General features: G+C 41.1%; 2 protein-coding genes across 9 annotated transcripts in view; both read left to right on the top strand.

Annotated features, from left to right (window-relative positions):
* LOC134340369 (zinc finger CCCH domain-containing protein 10-like) overlaps positions 1 to 23,372 on the top strand; it is a 77,825-nt gene that overhangs the window by 18,008 nt on the left and 36,445 nt on the right. For 4 of the 8 annotated variants that reach the window (XM_063037540.1, XM_063037539.1, XM_063037543.1 and 1 more), the window contains exon 1: positions 4,180 to 13,066. The exons of 1 other annotated variant lie outside the window; for it this stretch is intronic. The gene's annotated coding sequence lies outside the window, so the exon portion shown is untranslated. Of the gene's footprint in view, positions 1 to 4,179; positions 13,086 to 14,756; positions 14,895 to 23,372 lie in introns of those variants that run through there. 3 more of the 8 variants (XR_010016534.1, XM_063037546.1, XM_063037541.1) reach the window with 3 other exon arrangements.
* On the top strand, positions 13,006 to 21,873 carry LOC134340373 (zinc finger CCCH domain-containing protein 10-like). Its single transcript, XM_063037549.1, has 2 exons — positions 13,006 to 13,081; positions 14,681 to 21,873. Exon 2 carries the CDS (start codon positions 14,729 to 14,731, stop codon positions 15,416 to 15,418), a length of 690 nt encoding a protein of 229 aa, XP_062893619.1. The 5' UTR covers positions 13,006 to 13,081; positions 14,681 to 14,728; the 3' UTR covers positions 15,419 to 21,873.

The raw sequence follows: 23,372 nt of genomic DNA, 5'->3' as shown, positions 1-23,372 counted from the left end.
TTCCTCCACAGTCAGCCAAGCCAAATGTTTATCTGTAGGATAAGAGCATGTCAAACCATTCAAGAATATCTCTTTACTGTAGAAGTAAGAATAGAATAAGCAAATTCTGCAAACAAGTATAGTTTTGTCTTATTGTGAGAGGTTGAAGTGTATATATCAACTGCAGTTCCAAGTATTGGTTTAGGCACCATGTCTGTCAGCCATGCAAGGCTGTTTTTGACATAAACGATTGTTCATAAGTTATAGTTTCTGGGAATAGTATTCAGATATTTCCTCTGTTTGCTTTTGTTTCATTACTCAATTTTTCTAGATGGAGATCTTGCAGGGAAGTAGATGAGGGACCAGTAGCTCTAAGTGTTCCATAAGAAATGACTCCCAAAAGTCTGTTCAGATCATAATTTTGTCAGTGGTATTTCTGATTATTTGGATATTTCACAAATTCTGCCTAAGCTGAACATTTCTAGGTTATACAAACAAAGTATTTACTTCTGAGTTGAACTAAAAGAGTCACTTCAAAATAATTTCTTTTAGAAGAAAGAGGACAATTTGGGTGATGTAAATGCATAGATACTAATTACTAATCCAGGCGGACGTAGTTGTGATTAAGAATATGGAGTGATTGTAATTTTCTTGGTGAGAATGCACAATATATTTTTTAATCACAGAGCATTAATAAATGAAAAAAAGAGAAGATCACCGCTGTTTTTTTTTTCTTATTGATATGAGAGGTTAGGGTATCTGACATGCTGGGGAATGGGGGAATGTGTCTTAATATTTCACAGCACTAAATTATGTACCAGAGTGACAATTACCTAGGAATCAAAGTTATAATTCCACATATTGGTTACTATATTTCTGTTACTACAAGCTCTCATTGATCCTGTATCTATGGAGAAGGTTGGAGAAACAGAGGTATGTCAGATATGAAGTGTAAATTCTAAAATCTAAATACTATAACATACAGAACCAACAGTGGAGTTTTTTGAAATGGTTATGAATGCTGTAAAAAATTGATTGCTTGGATGCTGATCAATAAAATAATAGCTTGTCTAGCATTAAGGGAACTTTTAATGCATCTTGTACATGACAGTTACATTGTACGTTATATAATGTGATTGTATCTATTTTGATTAGCATAATGTTTTGTATTTGTACCTTTTAGAAGATATCTTTTTCCCCTGTCAATAACTCTATGGTTTGTCCCTTAAGATTCAGAAATGCATTTTATGAATTCCAGTCTTCCAAAAGTCACATAGCTATAGATTAACAGAAACTTTTTTTGTGCTAGTCACAATGTATAATTATGTAACTTACAAAGCTCCCTACGCAACTCCCTTGTCCATTCGTCCCTCCCGTCCCTCCCGTCCCTCCCCACTGATCTCCCTCCTGGCACTTATCCGTGTAAGCGGAACAAGTGCTACACATGCCTTTACACTTCCTCCCTTACCACCATTCAGGGCCCCAAACAGTCCTTCCAGGTGAGGCGACACTTCACCTGTGAGTCAACTGGGGTGATGTACTGCGTCCGGTGCTCCCGATGTGGCCTTTTATATATTGGCGAGACCTGACGCAGACTGGGAGACCGCTTTGCTGAACATCTATGCTCTGTCCGCCAGAGAAAGCAGGATCTCCCAGTGGCCACACATTTTAATTCCACATCCCATTCCCATTCTGACATGTCTATCCACGGCCTCCTCTACTGTAAAGATGAAGCCACACTCAGGTTGGAGGAACAACACCTTATATTCCATCTGGGTAGCCTCCAACCTGATGGCATGAACATCGACTTCTCTTACTTCCGCTAAGGCCCCACCTCCCCCTCGTACCCCATCTGTTACTTATTTTATGCACACATTCTTTCTCTCACTCTCCTTTTTCTCCCTCTGTCCCTCTGAATATACCTCGCCCATCCTCTGGGTCCCCCCCTCCCTTGTCTTTCTTCCCGGACCTCCTGTCCCATGATCCTCTCGTATCCCCTTTTGCCTATCACCTGTCCAGCTCTTGGCTCTATCCCTCCCCCTCCTGTCTTCTCCTATCATTTTGGATCTCCCCCTCCCCCTCCAACTTTCAAATCCCTTACTTACTCTTCCTTCAGTTAGTCCTGACGAAGGGTCTTGGCCTGAAACGTCGACTGCACCTCTTCCTAGAGATGCTGCCTGGCCTGCTGCGTTCACCAGCAACTTTGATGTGTGTTGCTTGAATTTCCAGCATCTGCAGAATTCCTGTTGTTTGTACTATCCAGTTTGATATTATTTGCTAGCTTGCTGTCATATTTCATCTTTCCCTTCTAATGTTTGTTTTTAGTTGCTCTTTGTATGTTTTTAAAAACTTCCCAATCCTCTATCTACCCACTAATTTTTGTTTTGTTGCATGCCCTTTCTTTTGTTTTTTTTTCAATAGCTTTGACTTCCCTTGTTGGCCATGGTTGGACTATTTTACCATTTGAGTATTTCTTTATTTTTGGAATACATATGTCCTGCACCTTCCTCATTTTTTCCAGAAACACACACCATTGCTGCCCTGCTGACATCCCTGCCAGCAGCTCCTTCCAATTTACTTTGGTCAACTCATCTCTCATACCACTGTAATTTCCCTTACTCCTCTGAAATACTGCCACATCAGACCTTACTTTCTCCCTATCAAATTGCAAGTTAAACACAATCATATTGTGATCACTGGTTCCTCAGGGTTCTTATACCTTAAGCTTCCTAATTGCCTCCGGTTCATTACATAACACCCAATCCAGTACAGCTGATCCCCTAGTAAGCTCAATGACAAACTGCTCCAAAAAGCTATTCAACAAACTCACTCTCTTGAGATCCATTACCAACCTGATTTTCCCAATCGACCTGCATGTTACAATCTCCCATGACTACCATAACATTGCCCTTTTGACTCACCTTTTCTATTTCCTGTTGTAATCTGTAGTCCACCTCCCAGCCACTGTTGGAAGGCCTGTATATAACTGCCATTAGTGTCCTTTTACCCTTGCAGTTTCTTACCTCAACCTACAAGGATTCAACATCTTCCGATCCTATGTCACATCTTTCTCCTGATTTGATGCCATTCTTTACCAGTAGAGCCACACCACCCCCTCTGCCTACTGTCCTGTCCCTTCGAAAAAACGTGTAATCTTGGAAATTCAGCTCCCAACTATCCTTCGGCCACGATTCAGTGATGGCCATAACATCATACCTGGCAATGTGTAATAGTGCAACAAGATCATCCACCTTATTTTTTATACTACGCGCATGTAGATACAACACCTTGAGTACCATATTTGCAAACCATTCTGACTCTGCATCCCTAATGTTTTGATACTCAGCCTGTTGGCTGCAACTAAGTCCCATCACCTGCCTGCCCTTCCTGACAGTCTGACTGCATGCTGTCTTTACTTTTTTACCATCTGTCCTATCCTGAGTCCCTTCATTCTGGTTCTCAACCCCCTGCCAAATTAGTTTAAAACAGCAGCTCTAACAAACCTGCCCGCGAGAATATTGGTCCCCCTTGGGTTTAGGTGCAACCCATCACTTTTGAACAGGTCAAACCTCCCCCAGAAGAGACCCCAATGATCCAAGAACCTGAAGCCCTGCACCAGCTTCTCAGCCACACATTTATCTGCCAAATCATCCTGTTTCTACCCTCACTGGTGCGTGACACAGGCAGCAATCCAGAAATTGGGAGGTCCTGCTCCTCAGCTTTCTACCTAGCGCTCTTAATTCTCTTTTCAGGACCTCATTGCTTTTCCTTCCTATGTCATTGGTACAAATATGCACCAAGACATCTGGCTGCCCTCCCTCCCACTCCAAAAAAATCCACGGTCAAATTCACTTAGATCACTTAGACCAGGGCAGTAAGGGAAGGATAGGCCAGAAGGTAGATGTCAGGGAAAGTATTAAAAGGCAAGATCAAAATAACGGGGGTGATTGGTCGGATAGTCTGAAGTGTGTATATTTTAATGCTAGGAGTATTATGGGTAAGGGTGATAAACTTAAAGCTTGGATCAGTACATGGAACTACGAGGTGGCCATTACTAAAATTTAGTTGAGAGAGGGGCAGGAATGGCTGATTAATGTACCAGGTTTTCAAAGTTTTAGAAAAGATGGAGGAGGAGGTAAAGGGCGGGGGGGGGGGTGGTTGTGCACGACTAATCAAGGGCAATATCACAGCTGCACTCAGGGGATATATAATGGAGGGGTCAGATACTGAGGCCATTTAGGTAGAACTGAGGAATAGGAAAGGTGCAATCACACTGATGTGATTGTACTACAAACCCCCTAATAGCCACCTGGACATTGAGGAATGGATACGTAATCAGATTAAGGAAATGTGTAAAAATAATAGGGTTGTTGTCATGGGAGATTTCAACTTCCCTAATACAAACTGGGACCTTCTTAGTGCAAGGGGTTTAGATGGGGCAAAAATTGTCAAGTGTATCCAGGAAGTTTCTTAAATCAATATGTGGATGGTCCAATGAGAGGAGGGGCCATACTGGACCTGGTCCTGGGTAATGAGCCTGGCCAGGTGACCAGCCTTGCGGTGAGTGAACAGTTACGGAACAGTAACCACAACTCCTTAACCTTCAGGTTAGCTATAGATGATGATAGGTGTGGTTTTTGTGGGAGAGTTTTAAATTGTTAAGAAGAGTTAATTGGGAACACCTTTTCTCTGGCAGTCCATATCAAATGTGGAGGGTGTTTAAAGATCAATTGCACCAAGTACAGGAGGGGTATGCTCCTGTTAGAAGGAAGGATGGGGATGGAAAGATAGAGAACCTTGGATGTCCAGAGAGGGAATTAATTTAGTCAAGAAGAAAAGGAAAGTATATGAAGTTTCAGAAGATAGGGTCAAAAGAAGTACATGAGTATAAAGAAGCCAGAAAAGAACTAAAGAAAGGAATTAGGAAAGCCAGGAGGAACCATGGAAAGTCCTTGGTAAGTAGGATTAAGGTGAATCCCAATGCATTCTATACATCAAGAGCAAGAGAGTGGGACCACTCAAGCGTGAAGGGGGAAACATTTGCTTGGATGCGGAGAATGTGAGTGAGGTATTTAATGAGTATTTTGCTTCAGTATTTACCAAGGAAAAGGATATAGAGGACCAGGATATCAGTACTGCGTGAATAAATATATTACAGCGTTTAGAGGTCAAGGAGGAGGAAGTGTTGGGCTTCCTAATGAATATTAAGGTGGATAAGTACCCAGGGCCTGATGGGATTTACCCCGGGTTATTGAAGAAGGCAAGAGACTAGATTGCTGGGCCTTTGACCACAACCTTTGTGCCCTCTCTAGCCATAGGCAAGGTCCCGGAGGACTGGTGGGTGAATAATGTTGTACCTCTATTCAACAAGGGAAAATCCTATGAACCGTTGACCAGTGAGTCTCATGTCAGTTGTAGGGAAATTGCTGGTGGAATTTCTTGGAGATGGGATGTATGAGCACTTGGAAACCCATGGCATAATTAGAACCAGCATGGCTTTCTGTGTGGCCGGTCATGCCTTACCAGCTTGATTGAGTAGTTTGACAAGGTGATGAGAGGTTGATGAGGGTAAGGCAGTGGATATTCTCTATATGGATTTTAGTAAGGTGTTTTGGCAAATTCCCTCATTGGAGGCTATTCCAGAAGATTAAGGTGCATGGGGTCCACAGCGAATTAGCTGTTTGGATTCAGAACTGGCTTGCGCCTCGAAGACAGGGGGCAGTGATTGAAGAGACTTGTTCAGGCTGGAGGTCTGTAAGTAGTGGTATTCTGCAGGGATCTGTGCTGGGACCTTTGCTGTTTGTCATGTATATAAATGACCTGGATGAAAATGTAGAAAACTAGCAAAGAATACAACACGATATAGATCAGTTGTAGATAATAAGCAGAGAAGTAGCAGATGGAGTTTAACTCGGATAAATGTGAGGTGTTGCATCTTGGTAGGGCAAATGCAAGGAGAAAGTGCACTGCCAAGGGCAAGATCCTTAACAGTGTTACTGAGCATAGAGATCCTGGGATCCAAGTTCATAGCTCCTTGAAAGTGGCTACACAAGTCAATAAGGTGGTTAAAAAGGCTTATGGATGCTTGCTTTGATTAGTCAAGGCATTGAGTTCAAAAGTTAGGAGGTTATGTTGCAACTTTTTAGAACTCTGGTTAGGCCATATCTGGAGTATTGCATACAGTTCTGCTCACCCCATTATAGGACTGATGTTGAGGCTATGGAGAGGGTGCAGAAGAGGTGTAACGGGATGCTGCCTGGTTTAGAGGGCATGTGTTATCATGAGAGGCTAGATAAACTTGGGTTGTTTTCTGTGGAACCCGAGAGGCTGAGGAGAGATCTGATTAAGGTTTACAAGATTATGAGAGTCGTAGATAGTGTGGACACAGGCTATGTCCACACTATGCCGGATAATTTTGAAAACGTCGGTTTTGAGTAAAAACGACAGGCGTACACGCTAAGCGTTTTTCAAAATATCTGTCCACACTAACGCGGATATTTGGGCGAATCTCCTCTACTGGGCATGCGCAGGACACACAGAAAACAAGCGAAGAGGAAACGGTATACTTGGTGCGCGTTTGTCCAGTTACAGAGTAGAAAAACTTCAAAGGAATTGCTCTTGGCTCTCGCGCAGGAGGACTTAAAACTAAAAAAAAAACAAATACTGGAGCGTATGGTGGCAACCGACAGGGAGTTCACGGATAGTATGACCCGGCTGATGGCAAGCATTGAAAAACTGACTAACTGTTGCATTAATAAAGCACCTTGTTAAATGTATAAAACATGTCTGCTTCAGTGTTATCTTGTATTTCCATACAATGTTACATTAGGCTGTTACACATCTATTGTCAGAAGTACTTGCATAAATAGGTAAACCACCTTCATACAAGCAAGGACAGAAAACAGGGCAAAGTGAGTATACTTATTTATTCAGTAAGCTATGGGTCAAAGTATTTGGTGAGTATATTTCTAACTCTTCTGGCTTCAGTCTCATTGCCGTCTGTTCTGAAATTGTTAGGTTATGTGGGGGATTATGTTCAAGAAAACAACGAAATGTCGCGCTGCAGCTATCAGTTCCGGCAAATCATGACTGCATTCTTAAATAGTCAAAAACGCTCACTTTACAATTTAACTCTCACGCCGTTCACACCGACTGCGTGTTATAATAGCTTGTGCAGAACCAAGCAGAAGCAGAAAAGGCATTGTTGTTGTGGTGTTGTCATGACAGCGTTTTTAAATCTCTCCGTTTACCCCGTACACGCTACAACGGATATTCGGCGTTTTCAGATTTATTCACTCTGGAGACCATTTCTGAAAATCTCTGTTTTCGGGGGGTGAAAACGCCGTTTCAGTGTGGACAGAAGGTCAAAACGAAGAGAAAAGGCTTCGTTTTCAAAATTATCTGGTGTAGTGTGGACGTACCCACAGAGTGTCTGTTTCCCAGGGTTGAAATATCTAAACCCAGAGGGCATGCATTGAAGGTGAGAGGAGGTAGGTTTGAAGGGGATGTGAGGGGTGATTAAGTATGTCGTGAGTTGCTCAGAGTTGTGGATGCCTGGATGCACTGCCTGGTATGGTGGTAGAGGCAAAAATATTAGAGGCTTTTAAGAGATGTTTAGATAGCCACCTGGATGTAAGGAAGATGGAGGGATATGGACATTGTGTAAGTAAGAGGGATTAGTGTTTGGGTGTTACTGATTTGCTTTTTAGCTGGTTTGGCACAACATTGTGGTCCGAATGGCCAGTTCCTGTGCTTGACTGTTCTATGTTCTATCACATTTCTCCCCCATTCTGAATAACAACTGACTGCTTCGAAGCATTGAATAAATCCTGCACTGTTGGATCATTTGATGTCAGCACATTTCAGTATGCTCATGGCATATGGGTGGTTTAACATTTACGACTAAGTTTTGACAACTTCAGTTGCTTGGACTGTTGTGGTGCATGACCTTTGAAAGCAATGTATTCACGAAATCCACAACAGGGAAATTTTAAACTCCAGTGTATTAAATAAACTATAACGAATAAAGTGGTGAAGTAACGTTTAGTGTATTTAATTCATTATTTTACTTCCTTTGTTTGAACCGTTCATGTCCTATTATATCTTAAGTCGCATGGTTTGGTGTGCATCTATGATTTGAAGAACAAGGGTGGTGGTAGTACGGGGGCGCCATTTTAAATAAGTTTTTCTGGCCGCGGCTTTCACCGCTATGCTAACAAAATGGCGCCTGAGACGATCGTGCCTGATTGACATGTAAATTCCCCGCCAATGGTGTGGCCGTCTTCCCTATAAATTCCGCCCTTCTCCAGACCTTCGATTTGAAGAGGCCCGAGTTTATTTTACAGTCGATTGCTTCAAAGGCTGATTAAACTGCGCACAATTTGAGGCTGCTTGGATGCGCGTAGTTAAAGATCTGGAGCCTTGGATTTTTCTCTGGTGCTGATTTTTTTCCTGTAATTTGTGATCCTTCTGTTGAAAATTGTCGCTCCGAAAATCGGTGTGCTCCAACTTTTATCTTCCTTGTTCGATGATGCATGCCTCCAACACGGAACCATTGCCGTGATTTTAAATTACTCGCGGTTCCGAATAGTGATTAACTTCATTCCTACCACGAAATTAGTTACTTTTCTGTCATCACCCAGAATAGAATGTGTAAATCTTTTCAACAAGCATCTTGTTTGGAAAAAAGTCATATAACGTAAGGGCAATGTGGTTTAAAAACAATTCTGAAATCTATCATGCAGATATATTTTTGGCCAATGAACTGACCGCATTTTACGCCAAATCAAAGGCAGTGAATTAATTTGTAGTGTACTTCTGAACTACGTTCTTTCAAATTAAGCTGCTTTGAAAGTCATTGTATTAACGTGTCTATATGAAATTCTATTAAAATCTAACTTCACTCCGAAAATGCTACCTTTCATTTTTTTTAGATTCTTCCTTCAGACTTCCCAACCCGGTGGGAATACGTTTCTCATCCATTCTTATGTGTTCCTCTTAATCATTCAAATTGCAATCACACTTGATTCCAGAGGATACAAGTCTCTACTTTGTAATTTATCCATGTACTTTAAGCTTGAGTATCCATGTGTACTGGTAAATGTATTCTGGTAAAGCCACTCTGCACTCCAACCAAAACCAATATATCCATGTTTGGCACAGATGTGTTGCATGGAAGGACCAGTTTCTGTGCTATATTGGTCTATGACTCTTTACAATTAATTAAACATTGACAGACACAGACACAAACGGGGATACGGACACAATGCTGGAAGAACTCAGCAAGTCAGGCAGCATCTATAGCGGGCAATAAAGGACACTGATGAAGGGTCTCAGCCCAAAACGTTGACGGCTTATTCCCCTCCACAGATGTTGCCTGACTTTCTGAGTTCATCCAGCATTTCTGTGTGGTGCTCAAGATTTTTAGAATCTGCAGAATCTCCTATGTCTGTTAAAGTATTGAGTGCACTTTTATATCACCAGCAGTTTTGAGCAATGGTTTGGAGTAACTCAAAGCCGTTGATCCAGAAACAGCAGAGAGTAACATTGCTCGAAGCCCTTGTAATTGAGCTGTACCAACCAAAAAGTCCCACTTTTGATCTAAATGAGATGGTCTCAGTTGAAGTGAGATTAAAGGTGAAACATAGAAACATAGAAAATAGGTGCAGGAGTAGGCCATTTGGCCCTTCAAGCCTGCACCGCCATTTATTATGATCATGGCTGATCATCCAACTCAGAACCCTGCACCAGCCTTCCCTCCATACCCCCTGATCCCCGTAGCCACAAGGGCCATATCTAACTCCCTCTTAAATATAGCCAATGAACTGGCCTCAACTGTTTCCTGTGGCAGAGAATTCCACAGATTCGCCACTCTCTGTGTGAGGAAGTTTTTCCTAATCTCGGTCCTAAAAGGCTTCCCCTTTATCCTCAAACTGTGCCCCTCGTTCTGGACTTTCCCCAACATCGGGAACAATCTTCCTGCATCTAGCCTGTCCAATCCCTTGAGGATTTTATACGTTTCAATCAGATCCCCCCCTCAATCTTCTAAATTCCAGCGAGTACAAGCCCAGTTCATCCAGTCTTTCTTCATATGAAAGTCCTGCCATCCCAGGAATCAATCTGGTGAACCTTCTTTGTATTCCCTCTATGGCAAGGATGTCTTTCCTCAGATTAGGGGACCAAAACTGCACACAATACTCCAGGTGTGGTCTCACCAAGGCCTTGTACAACTGCAGTAGTACCTCCCTGCTCCTGTACTCGAATCCTCTCGCTATAAATGCCAGTATACCATTCACCTGCATGCCCACTTTCAATGACTGGTGTATAATGACACCCAGGTCTCGTTGCACCTCCCCTTTTCCTAATCGGCCACCATTCAGATAATAATATGTTTTCCTATTTTTGCCACCAAAGTGGATAACTTCACATTTATCCACATTAAATTGCATCTGCCATGAATTTGCCCACTCACCCAACCTATCCAAGTCACCCTGCATCCTCTTAGCATCCTCCTCACAGCTAACACTGCCGCCCAGCTTCGTGTCGTCCGCAAACTTGGAGATGCTGCATTTAATTCCCTCATCCAAGTCGTTAATATATATTGTAAACAACTGGGGTCCCAGCACTGAGCCTTGTGGTACCCCACTAGTCACTGCCTGCCATTCTGAAAAGGTCCCGTTTATTCCCACTCTTTGCTTCCTGTCTGCTAACCAATTCTCTATCCACCTCAATACCTTACCCCCAATATCGTGTGCTTTAAGTTTGCACACTAATCTCCTGTGTGGGACCTTGTCAAAAGCCTTTTGAAAATCCAAATATACCACATCCACTGGTTCTCCCCTATCCACTCTACTAGTTACATCCTCAAAAAATTCTATGAGATTCGTCAGACATGATTTTCCTTTCACAAATCCATGCTGACTTTGTCCGATGATTTCACCGCTTTCCAAATGTGCTGTTATCACATCTTTGATAACTGACTCCAGCAGTTTCCCCACCACCGATGTTAGGCTAACCGGTCTAAAACTCCCCGGTTTCTCTCTCCCTTTTTTTAAAAAGTGGGGTTACATTAGCCACCCTCCAATCCTCAGGAACTAGTCCAGAATCTAACGAGTTTTGAAAAATTATCACTAATGCATCCACTATTTCTTGGGCTACTTCCTTAAGCACTCTGGGATGCAGACCATCTGGCCCTGGGGATTTATCTGGCTTTAATCCCTTCAATTTACCTAACACCACTTCCCTACTAACATGTATTTCGCTCAGTTCCTCCATCTCACTGGACCCTCTGTCCCCTACTATTTCTGGAAGATTATTTATGTCTTCCTTAGTGAAGACAGAACCAAAGTAATTATTCAATTGGTCTGCCATGTCCTTGCTCCCCATAATCAATTCACCTGTTTCTGTCTGTAGGGGACCTACATTTGTCTTTACCAGTCTTTTCCTTTTTACATATCTGAACTGGGTATATATGTGAAAATGCAGATGGGAGTTTGATATTGTTTAGTTATGAGGTGACTAGGCTTCAAGCTTGGAAGTTTATGTCAGGGGGTGATTTTGCTATGACCTCGTTCTGATAGTATCTTGCCTATCATTCTACAGATTGAGGCGGCACAGTAGCGTAGCTTTACAATACCTGGGTTTGTTTAATTCCCTCCGCTGCCTGTAAAGAGTTTGCATGTACTCCCTGTGAATGTGTGGATTTCCTCCAGGTGCTCCAGTTTCCTCCCACAGTCCAAAGATGTACGGGTTGATTGGTTAATTGGTCATTGTAAATTGTCTTGTGGTTAGGCTAGGGTTAAATCAGGATTGCTGGGTGGTGCAGTTCATAGTGCCAGTTCCGCACTGTATTTCAATAAATATACACGCCGCTAAATTTGCTTGACTTTCCCTGGGGTGCTGTGTCGGTCTTTAATAGTATTCCCACCTTATTAAGTCTCTATAATTATAATTACCATCCAGCATCACCATCACCATCCAGCGTTGAGAAGTTAGCACTCCAGGCAATTCATTTTTTTCCCAGAGAAAATCCAAAAATAAATCCTAAACCACAACAAATTTGTGAGCTTATTTTTTTGACCACAAATTCTTTCTCCACTCCCTCCACAATATTGCAGATCACTTTAACCCCTTCCCACTTGCACGCTTGTTCGTCTATCTGCCTTCTCTATGCTACAGAGAGACCCAATTCAAATTGGAAAAACATGTCATATTCTGTTTGGGTAGCATTCCACACCTGCTTTCCTGTCCAACAACCTTTTATCATTAACCTCCCTATTGTACTCACTGGCCAGTCTGTGACCCCTCCCATGTATTGCTGCTTAGACCATAAGACATAGGAGCAGAATTAGGCAATTCGGAATTACAGTCTGCTCTGTCATTTTATTATGGCTAATCAATATTCCCTCTCAGACCCAATCTCCTGCCTTTTTCACACCCTGACAAATCAGGAACCTATTTACCTTCGCCTTAAATACACCCAAAGACCTGGCCTCCACAACCGCCTGTGGCAACGAATTCCACAGATTTACCACTCTCTGGGGTACAGAAACTTACCTCATTCCATTCTAAATCGTCGTCCCTTTATTGACACTGCCCCCCCCCCCACAGGAAACATCCTCTCCATATCCGCTCTGTCCAATTCCTCAGTCACGCATTTATCTGTCAAATCATCCTAGTTTGACTTGGGCTGTCAAAAATATGTATTTGCATAGTGTGGAAGGATTGGTTATGTTATATTTTAAAATTCCAGCAAAAACATCGGCACTCCAGATTTAATCCAAAAGCGACTGGCTGGTTAAAAAATCTTAATGAAAATCCATTGATAGAGAATGTTGCATTTTCTGAACCGGTACACGTTAAAGTGTCCGATTCCGACTCAGAATTAACATTTGATGGTCACCATGGAATCGCAGTGGGCAGACACTCTGTTTGCAATCAAAGGCGTCTGGAGTTTCTCTTGGCTCGGAGGACCAGCGTTGATGCTCTTTGTCATGAAGTTCCCCTTGACTGGGAGGACTTGCGTAGAGCCTCTTTGTGTCGGAGCTGTGAGGCAAGGAGCTGAGCCGAACTGAACTGTATTGTATAGGTAAACCCATCCCTGGTTTGTGAGTTTTAATACACGTTAAATTTCGGGTTTGGTGGCATCATTCTAAGGTTTGAATGTGTATACCTTGTACGGATAGGGTCCGGGTTTGTCTGCGGGTCGGGCGTCATTTTAATTTCTAGCAGGAAGTCGAGGCCTAAAGGCGCCATTACAGCCTGAGATTCAGGGAGCGTGTGAGTGAGGTGGTTAAATGAGCTGGAATCTAGAGAGATTGACTCCGTGGTCGTCAAATCGTAATCTTAGGGGAAACGATGAAAGATGAAAACTACTATCGAATAAAGTACGTTGCTTGGTTGCGTGACACGCAGGATACAACCAGCCGATTGTGTGGGGGAGGGGCAAAGAACGTTCGTTTTTTGTACTGATTTGAAAGCTGTTGGATTCGTTTAATATTTCACGAAAGACTAGAATTGCAGTTCCTTGTGCTCAGTTGCTGCAGTTGAAATGTGAAGGAAGGCATGTGCGTTTAGCTATTTGCTGCTATATATTTTAACTGAGTGAGTAATTTTTAAAATGTTTTCGTTCTGTTTGTTTTAATCAGTTGTCTAGCTCTTATTGCTCCAACTGTTTGAGATTTTTGACTGAGGATTTGATTCTGTGTTCAAGTATTGTTTCCCCGCGAAGAAAGTGGAGACTCTGTGTGGAAAACGATGGTAGTGAGTTCAAGTGTACAATTCAGGAAATGTTAAATTGTCTGTAACTTGTATATCAAAGTCTGGAAGTATCACATACTTTGAAGTGCAAATTTTACTATTGTATTAGTAAATTATAACTCTTTTAAAGGAAAAAGCTAATGCCCCCATGTTTGGAAGAAAATAGTATCAATGGAAGGCCAAACTTGCAATCTTGGCAGAGGGTCTGATTTTGGCTGTTTTGATATGCTTGCCTCAGAACAACCTGGTGTATTTTGTTTGAAGTCTGTCATTTGTTGAGGTCGGGTGACTCTCATTGAAGTTTACTGATGACTTTCAGAGTTGCATGCACTGGTCTTAATTTATAGGGCAGCTCGGTAGTGAGCTCCTGAATAGTTTTCACGCTTCTGAAATCTTTCCTTTTAGGTACAGGGAGTAAATGAGTACTGCTTTAGCTAGGCTAGTTATTTAAGTGATATAGCTTTGCTGTGCAAGTTTTTTTTGGGGAAAAAAAATGAGTGAGTGCTTCAAACTTTCCTTTAACAAGTGCATTTCCTCACCTAAAAGTGGACTACTGTCATTATGAACGAGGCTGGCACTGTTTGGAAATCATCACACTTTTTTGCGTATATTTTTGTCATTACCTCTTGAATGCATTTTTGAAGTTATAATGCATCAGGGATTGTTCTGTTCTGGCATGGCCCACGTAACTCAAAGTTTGAAAACGTCATGATCCTGAAAATGCAGAGCACTTTTTACGCGCACCTGACTTATGGATCTGACATTCATATGTGACTTACATTTTTTCCCCCGTGCAAACAAAGGTATTGCACAGATTTCTTTGCTGTCATTTGATTTTTTGCTACTGCAACCTCTAATTTCAATGTTTTATAGAATGCGCAGCAGTTACTTGTAAATAATCACTCATTCTCTGTAAAGACCTGCCTTTTTTTTTCTTTTGCAGTTGCTTGCGTAGCGCCTTGGCTAAACAGCGCAGAAATAATCTATAAAAATGCCAGATAACGGCACCGAGGAGGCTGGCCCCAGTACAGATGATATTTGCCGCGACTTCCTGCGCAACGTCTGCAACCGCGGTAAGCGCTGCAAGTTCCGCCACCCAGACGCTAATGAGATGTCTACCCTTGGCCTTTTATCTTCTGATCTACCTGTTAATAAAGGTGAGATTCCGATCTGCCACGACTATCAAAAGGGTGACTGTCAAAGAGGGCCCAAATGTAAATTCCTGCACGTAAAGCGCGACGAGTATGGTTATGAAAACCAAGGTATGGCGCACAGCCAAGTGTTTTCTTCCTTGGCCCGTAGATATGACCGCTATGATGACCTCTACTCTAGAGGTTATGACGCTGACCACTACGATGGCTACGACGCCCACATGAAGAGGAGGAGGATGGAGGGCATGGGGTTCGAAGTATACGACTACGGTATGCAAAATCCAGGTGCAGCTGACTACCGATTTCTGAAGGAAGAGAATCTCATGCTCCAAAAGCGTGTTGAGGATCTCCAAAAACAGGTGTCAAATCTGATGGCCACCAATGAGCTCCTTCTAGAGCAGAATGCAAATCTCCGCAACCAAGTGAAGATGGGAATGATGACTCCCATGACTCCCATGACCCCCATGACCTCCATGACAGCTATGACTCCCACACCCACTGCAACAGCTGGGAGATTCACCACCCAGTGACGTGGTGATGATCACCTGAGAGAGGTGTGACTCTACTCCTTTAAGTAATTGTTTTGTCACTTCAGTATACTAATAAAAGAAACTTATGTAGTTTGTCAGATCTGAGAAGGTTGTACTGGGACTGCTTTACAGATGCAAAATATGCAAATTTACAGTTTGACCTATAAGACCATGATCTCAACTGATAATAGGCAGTTCTACAATACCACTACTTCTAATTTATAAATAGTGGTGGAAGGGGGAGTAATGGGGGTGGACAGGGGAAGATGGTTAAGTTGCTGTACCACTGCTAACACTGGCAGTGAAGTGACAGGATGTATCAAAAAATTCTGATAATTGTTTATGATATCTAGAGTCACTGCAATAAACATTTCATTCATTTTGAATAACTTAGCTTTCTTTCTCTCCCCCACCCACCCCCCGGCCCACCCTCCTAAAATAAAGAAAAAGTAATGCGAGTATTGTGAAACATTTAACCAAAATGCAGGACAAAGTTGTTCTAATCCACTAAGCTATTTTCTAAGTGACATTGTGCAAAATTCTCTGTTCATTGACTTGGTTATGGCCATATTGTGCACAAATTTGAGAGTATTTTGTCACCTCAGTTTTGCGCATTTTGCTTTTCTGGAAACCTACTTGTGTTGCAAGATTTAGACACATGCTAGATTTGGCTTTGGCAAAGCATAGTGGCAGAATGAATGAATTAGTGGCAAAAGTAGCCACTAATTGAGCCACCTGTATTGCAAAGCTTTCCAGTGTGTGTATTGTGAGATGCCTTAGTATGTGTTGCAAGCTATTACAGACTTGGGTACTGAAGGCTGTGTAATTCTAGATCGTTATTGTCTGATTTATATTTTCCATCTAAGTCTAGAATACAGCCTTTAATACACCTATATCATTCAATGTGTAGCTGGCCTCTTTGTGTATCTGTTCTATGTGACTGACATTTTGAAAGCTAAGTTAATCATTTGTCAGCCAACTGATTTTTAATTTGGCTTAAGCCACAGAAAACAAGGCATTTTTGATGCTATGTATAGTGGGTATTGGGTTGGTGGTCTTTTGGTCTGTATTGTGGGTTTTTCTTTTGTGTTGGTGGGAACCCAGGACCACTGCATGGCACGTCATAGATTTTTCTTCTTTTCTTGCATTGCTTTCTATTTTAAAACTCATTTAAAATAGCTGAGTGTAGTTATTAGTTGCCATGTTTTCATTGGACTTAGGTGAACAGAGAATCCTGCCTGCTTTTAGTAATTCTCTGCCTATTGTGTATAATTTTTAACTTTTCTCTTTTTTCTACTGTTCTTTGGGGTGGGGGAGGGCACATTTTGGTTCCACAACCGGAAAATCCGATCCTGCACTAACTGTTGATTGCAGAAGGTAAAGCCTGCATACATCTTGATTCTCTTCTCTCCTGTTTAAAGAAGCACCTGGTCTTCACTCAACAGGTTCAGCTGGGAATAATGGACATGCAGACCCCAGAACTACTTATTTTCCTTGCCCACATTTCCACCCCTTTACATGCCTTCTCAAGCTAAGAAGATATAGTACAGAATTGTGAATTGCTAGGTATTGGGGTTGATGGATATCAAGCTAATATTGCAGTGACCACAATTTTTTGGAATTTTCTTATCTTGGAGTACAAACCATGAATGTTAATTATATAATTGGTAAATGGTTGCATTATTATAGTTCAGTGTACAGTGGAATCCTGTTTGTAATAGGTGGACAAGGTAAATTCAACTTATTCATCAGACCTGCAGAAATGACTATTACAAGTCAGTCATGATTGGGTACAACAAGGATTTTGACAGGAATCTGCTTATTGACATCAGATTGTGCACCTCTTTCAGTTCCTAAAATCACAGTGCTCACGTATCACTGTTGTTTTTTTAAGATCCTTGCACTGAAATGTTGATATTATTCATCATCCTATCTGGCCTCAGTGGTTTAGGATTCTGGCATTCATCTATCCTTTGTTTTGGCATTTGAATGTACTACATGACTATAGTGTTATTTCAAGTTAAAGCTTAGGGTCAGCCTTTTAACAGTGAACATTTTCTCCTCCACTCTGCACACCAAAATCTTTCGGCATTACCCAAGCTGAAGATGATTGGGAACAGGGTAAGAGCAGTTGCTACTTTGTGGGTAGTCATCAATTATTGTTGACCCTAACAGTCAAGTAAACTAGTGTGTCATAAATAATACATTTTCTTTTTCTGGTTAAAACTTGCTGACTAGAATGGGTACGTCTCTACAGGTTTAAATATTTGGAAGAAACAAAGCAGCCAGGCTTCTTGTGGAGTAGTTCTGTGGTGAGATTTGTTTCTTCACAACACAGACCCAATCATTAATCGGCCACACCTTTTTAAAATATATAAGGGAATTTTGATAGGTTCAGTGTAACTATAGAGAGGTCTTCAACTTGAATTCTGGTTTTCACTACTGGTCTTGCTTAACGAATTTTAATTTTTTATTTCAGAATTTAATGTTTTTGATTTTACTGTACTACCAAAACACACTGTTTCCTAAATTGGACTTTGCAGTGAAGTGGTTATTAAAGTGGAATAATGAGCACTTTGGTTGCCATTTAGACATGCCAATAAAATGGGAAACTTAACTATAGTTTCATCTAATGCGCTGGAAAGGTTTAATGGTACAGTACATGTATAATGTGTATATATTTGATTGCTACATAGTTCTTTACTATGGTTAATGCTTTTCTATGCGATTACATGTAGAGTGTTTTTTTTTCCGTCGTTAATCGTTCAACTGATGCAGACCTCCAGGACAACAGAACCTATACAGTCCTAAACTAAGTGTACTTTAATTGTAGACCTTTTAAAACAAAAAAAATGTGTTCACCTTTATTTCTATGAAAGTTTGTTGAGTGTATAACAATAAAGCAAATTTTCATTTGTGTATTGTTTTGTATTTCTTGTGTTTATAGTGCAAACTTTAGTAGATTGACTTTTTGTAATTAGATAATGTAAGTTAAAACACAAATTATAAATTCAACTCGGTGCAAGTTAAATACCTTTTGGAAAAATAATTCTAAACATCGGGAGGTGACAGCCCCTTTTGATCAAACTATTTGTACTTTTTAAGCCTTAAACCATCTGGTGGAAATTTATTTTGGTTGGCAGTGAATTTAAAAAATGGCTACCACACACTATGCACTTTGCCTGATAGCACTCCATACCAGCACTGATTCCTTTGTATATGATTTTAAATGTAGAAGTGCAGATATGATTTAGTGAAAATTAAATTATGGAGAGTTGTTCAGAAAGGGTTTATCTTGGGAAAAAGCATGGAATAGAAGCAGGTGAGTGTTTGGGCTGATTTTTAAAAAAAAACATAGCAAGAATGATGTCTATTGAAATACTGATTATGCCAGTTGATTTAGAAGACAGCAATTGAGATTTCATTATATTAAATATCCCTTCTTCTATAATTTGATGCAAATGACTCATCAAAATGATCTTGTACTTGACATGCATATGCACACTTCCATCAGGAATCTTAAGGTGTGGGAATAGTGCTTTCTCATCAAAAGTTGGGGTGCTGTGGCATATTGGGGAGCCACTTCTGCCATAGCAAAGGTTAGCAAACAGGCTAAGCATCACAGCTAAACTTGCTGGACTTGCAGTGAATTTGATTGCATTTTTAGCAAAAGTTACAATTATCCACACTATGGAATGTAGTTATAAATCTTGTCTAATAGGTTTGTGAATAGGCAGTTTGTGTCTTATTTTCTGACATCTTATGGTATGAATATTGTATTTGAGATCATGGAAATGGTATGGCAAGATTAATGATGCAATGTAGGTTAGACTTTTTTTTACCTCTTGGGACTTGGACTCAAGTTCACCTATACTTGATGTTGCCAAAGCCATTTGAAATTAAAAGGTGCACGGTCTGTGGTGAATTTTAACTTTGCACGCCATACTCACAGATTAAAATAATATTGCTTATCTTCCTATGTGGGTCTGCTCTTATTCCATCTCAGTCTTTCAGCATTTGTTTTCCTTTTGAAAACATACATACTACTAGTCCCAACGACTTCTGTGCTAGTGAGTCAAATTTCTCTATTGAACTAAATATACTTCTATTTATTTCGAAGGTGTATGGGTTAGTAGGCTAATTGGTCACATGGGTGGAATTGCGCTGCGCAGGCACATTATGCTGGAAGGGCCTGTTACCATGCTCTATTTTTAAATTTATGGCCTCTGCATTTTTACTGCACATCTATTCTGTCCAAACAATACATATTTCTGCCATTAAAAAAAACTTAAGTTTTTCTGACAGCTGTAATCTCGCCTTTCTGATTCAAAATTTTGCCTGACCATTACTTTTGAATCATGGAAATGCATTGATAGCATTTTAAAAATGATTTGCTAGCCTGTTGCTGCTTACAGCAATCTCATCACCTGCATTCCACTGCTCTTCTGCTCATTTAATTGCTTGTCTATTCACTGATACTTTTGCATTTCCCCTAATATGCCAGACCTCCTTGTTAAGGTATAATTGCGCCTCCACTGCTAGTTTTTCTTTTTGATGTCCTATGTTGCAGATTATTTTGTTATTGATTTGTTAGGCTGTGGGTATCACTATTTAGTTGTAATTATTGTCCCTTCTTGAACTGTGTCATTGGGCTTCATTGTAGGGCAGTTAAGTGTCCACTACATCGTTATGGTCTTTACGTTGTGCTGACTATATTGGGTATGGCTAACATTTCCATCACTGAAAGGCATCTAGTGATCCAGATAGATTTCTAAATCCCAAATTATTTATGTGCAGTGCGAATAAGTAGTCCTGAATTTGATACTTGAGGTACACTGCCTTCTACGGTCTGAATAAAGATCCTTTGTTCTCTACCTCCACCCTAGGACAGGGCTGAAAGGTACAATTTAAGCTGCAACTCTTGGGCTACCTCAGAAGCCAGTTAAGTTTCAACCTGATTGGCATTGGATTGGAGCTTGCATATAGGCCAGATCAGGCTTGAGATTAATTTCTCTAAACAACATTCATTTTGTAACTGTCTTGGCAATGTAAGATCATATTTTTATGTTCCAGATTTTCTAAAATAAATTTAACCTTGGTACCATGATTTGAATTCTGATTTCCTTATTTATTGGCTCAACTTTGTATTTCTAAATTAATTAAAATTAAGTTCAATGAAAATATTGCCTAACTATACTATTGTAAAACCAGTATCAAAAGTGTACTAGATGCTGCTAGTTGCAGTTTTGATTTAATTTTGTTAGAAAAATTCCAAAATGTAAAGTATTGTCTAATGACATTAGTAATTGGATACAAGAAGCATTGCAATGAGTATTTTATGTGACTGAACAAGTTTTTCATTGCTCCCTTCGGTGTACTAGGGGATATAAATATATTTGAATATAGTTTCATTTGCATGTCAAAATTAAATTAACTGCAAATCTCTCTGGTGCTATACATCATTGTGAGAATAAAGCAATTGATACAGTGCTAGAGAAAGTGATTGAGCATTAACTTTTTCTTGTGACACAGATAAAGATTCTCAACTGAAGCACTGACTGTTTCCATCCGTTGATGCTGCCCAACCTACTGAGTTATTCCAGTGCTTCGTGTTGAAAATTTGTTCCATTTCTTTTCAAAGGACTGCTAGGTTCCAAATTAGGCATCAGCAAGAATTAATGCCCTGTGAACCTCTATCACACCTAGTGGGAAAAATTTTTTAAATGCTCTTTGCTTCTGTCAAAAAAGTGCATTGAAGAATCTAAAGGTTGTTTTTACACCACCTCTAAAATGCTAGAGTCAAGTGGCACTAGCAACCAGTGATGGATCATATGCTGGAAAAGCTATTAAATAAAACCAACATCGTGTGGTTACTAGGCCTGGCAGCATCTACGGAAAAGAGCCAAACAGTCGACATTTCAAGCTAAGACCCTTCATTTAAGACTGGAAAGGAAGCGCAGAAGTCAGAATAAGGTGGGGGGAGGTGGCGCCAGCAAACAGTGATGGATCATATGTTGGAAAAGCTATTAAATAAAACCAACATCATGTGGTTACTAGGTCAGACAGCATCTATGGAAAAGAGTGAACAGTCAACGTTTCGGGCCGAGACCCTTCATTAAGACTGGAAAGGAAGGGCAGAAGCCAGAATAAGGTGGGGGCAGGGAAGGAAGTAGTACAAGTTGGCAGGTGATGTGTGAAATGGGGGGGGGGGCAGTAATAGGCTATAAAATATATCAGTAGATAGACTGTCTCCAGATATCAAGAAAGGGGACGGAGGTGTCAGAAATGGAGACATTCTATCCACTGATATCTTCTATAAACCCACTGACTCTCAGCTATCTGGACTATACCTCTTCCCATCCTGTCATGTAAAAATGCTAACACGAGGAAATCTGCAGATGCTGGAATTTCAAGCAACACACATAAAAGTTGCTGGTGAATGCAGTAGGTCAGGCAGCATCTCTTTGAAGAGGTACAGTCAACGTTTTGGGCCGAGACCCTTCGTCAGGACTAACTGAAAGAAGAGATAGTAAGAGATTTGGACTAACTGAAAGAAGAGCTAGTAAGAGATGTGAAAGACTAGCTCTTCTTTCAGTTAGTCCTGACGAAGGGTCTCAGCCCGAAACGTTGACTGTACCTCTTCCTAGAGATGCTGCCTGACCTGCTGTGTTCACCAGCAACTTTCATGTAAAGATGCTATTCCCTTTTCTAAGTTCCTCTGCATCTGCTCTCAGGTTGAGGTTTTTCATTCCAGACAAATGAGATGTCCTCCTCAAAAGAAAGAGGCTTTCCTTCCTCTACCATTAACGCTGCCCTCACCCACATCTCTTATATTTCATGCACACCTGTCCTCACCCCATCCTCCTGCCACCACACCAGGGAATAGAGTTCCTCTTGTCCTCGCCTATGACCCCCACAAGCTCCACATCTAGCACATAATTCTTCACAGCTTCCATCATCTCCAATGGGATCCCACTACTAAGCACATCTTCCCACCCCACCCCCACCTAGTTTATGCTTTCTGCAGAGATAGCTCACTATATGACTCCCTTGTCCACTCGTCCTTCCCATCAGTTATCCTTGCAAGTGGAACAAGTGCCACACCTGCTCCTACACTTGGGTAGCCTCTAACCTGATGGCATGAACATAGATTTTATCAGACTTCCAGTAGTTGTCTCCCCCTCCTCACACACCTCCCCGTACACCATTCTCCATTCTGGTTTCCCTCTCACACCTCTTCTTACCTGCCCATTACCTCCCTCTGGTAATCTTCCCCCTTCCCTTTCTTCCATGGTCTTCTGTCCTCTCTTAATCAGATTCCCCCTCCTTCAGCCCTTTATCTCTTACACCAATCAATGTCCCATCTCTTATTCTGACTTCTCTCCTTCCTTTCCAGTCCTGTCTTGACATGAAATGTCGACCGTTTACTCTTTTCTATAGGCCTGGCCTGCTGAGTTCTTCCAGCATTTGTGTGTGTTACTTCTGATTTCCAGCATCTACAAATTTTTTTCGTGTTCATGTGGTTCCTTGCTGATGCAGGAATTTTAACTTGGAAGAGTCCCTTGTTCTAAGTTGGTCCGGTGTATTGAGTCTGTATTGAGTTTGATGTTCAGCTGAAGAACTAATAACAGCTGAGAATAGTTCGAAAAACTAATTGGCAATGCATTAATAATTGATTAAACCCTACTCATTTGGATTATTCTTTTGACTTGTGTACATTCTAAAGGAAGTAATGAGTAATCTATAAATAGTTTGGATGTTCTTTGTACCTGAAATTATAGCCATTTAAAATTTCACCCCTGTATGGTTTGCCCTTCAGTTCCCTTGCAGTCCTCTTCAAGTTGAGTGTGTGCTCGCTCTGGTGGATAAAATGGCATTTTTAAAAAATGGCTGCAGAGAAACCCATTGAAATGCAGGGCCATCTTTCCTTCACAAGCAAATACAGTTTAATTTT

Source organism: Mobula hypostoma, chromosome X1, assembly GCF_963921235.1.
Source record: "Mobula hypostoma chromosome X1, sMobHyp1.1, whole genome shotgun sequence".
NCBI lineage: Eukaryota > Metazoa > Chordata > Chondrichthyes > Myliobatiformes > Myliobatidae > Mobula > Mobula hypostoma.
This window is presented reverse-complemented; position numbering and strand designations above follow the sequence as displayed.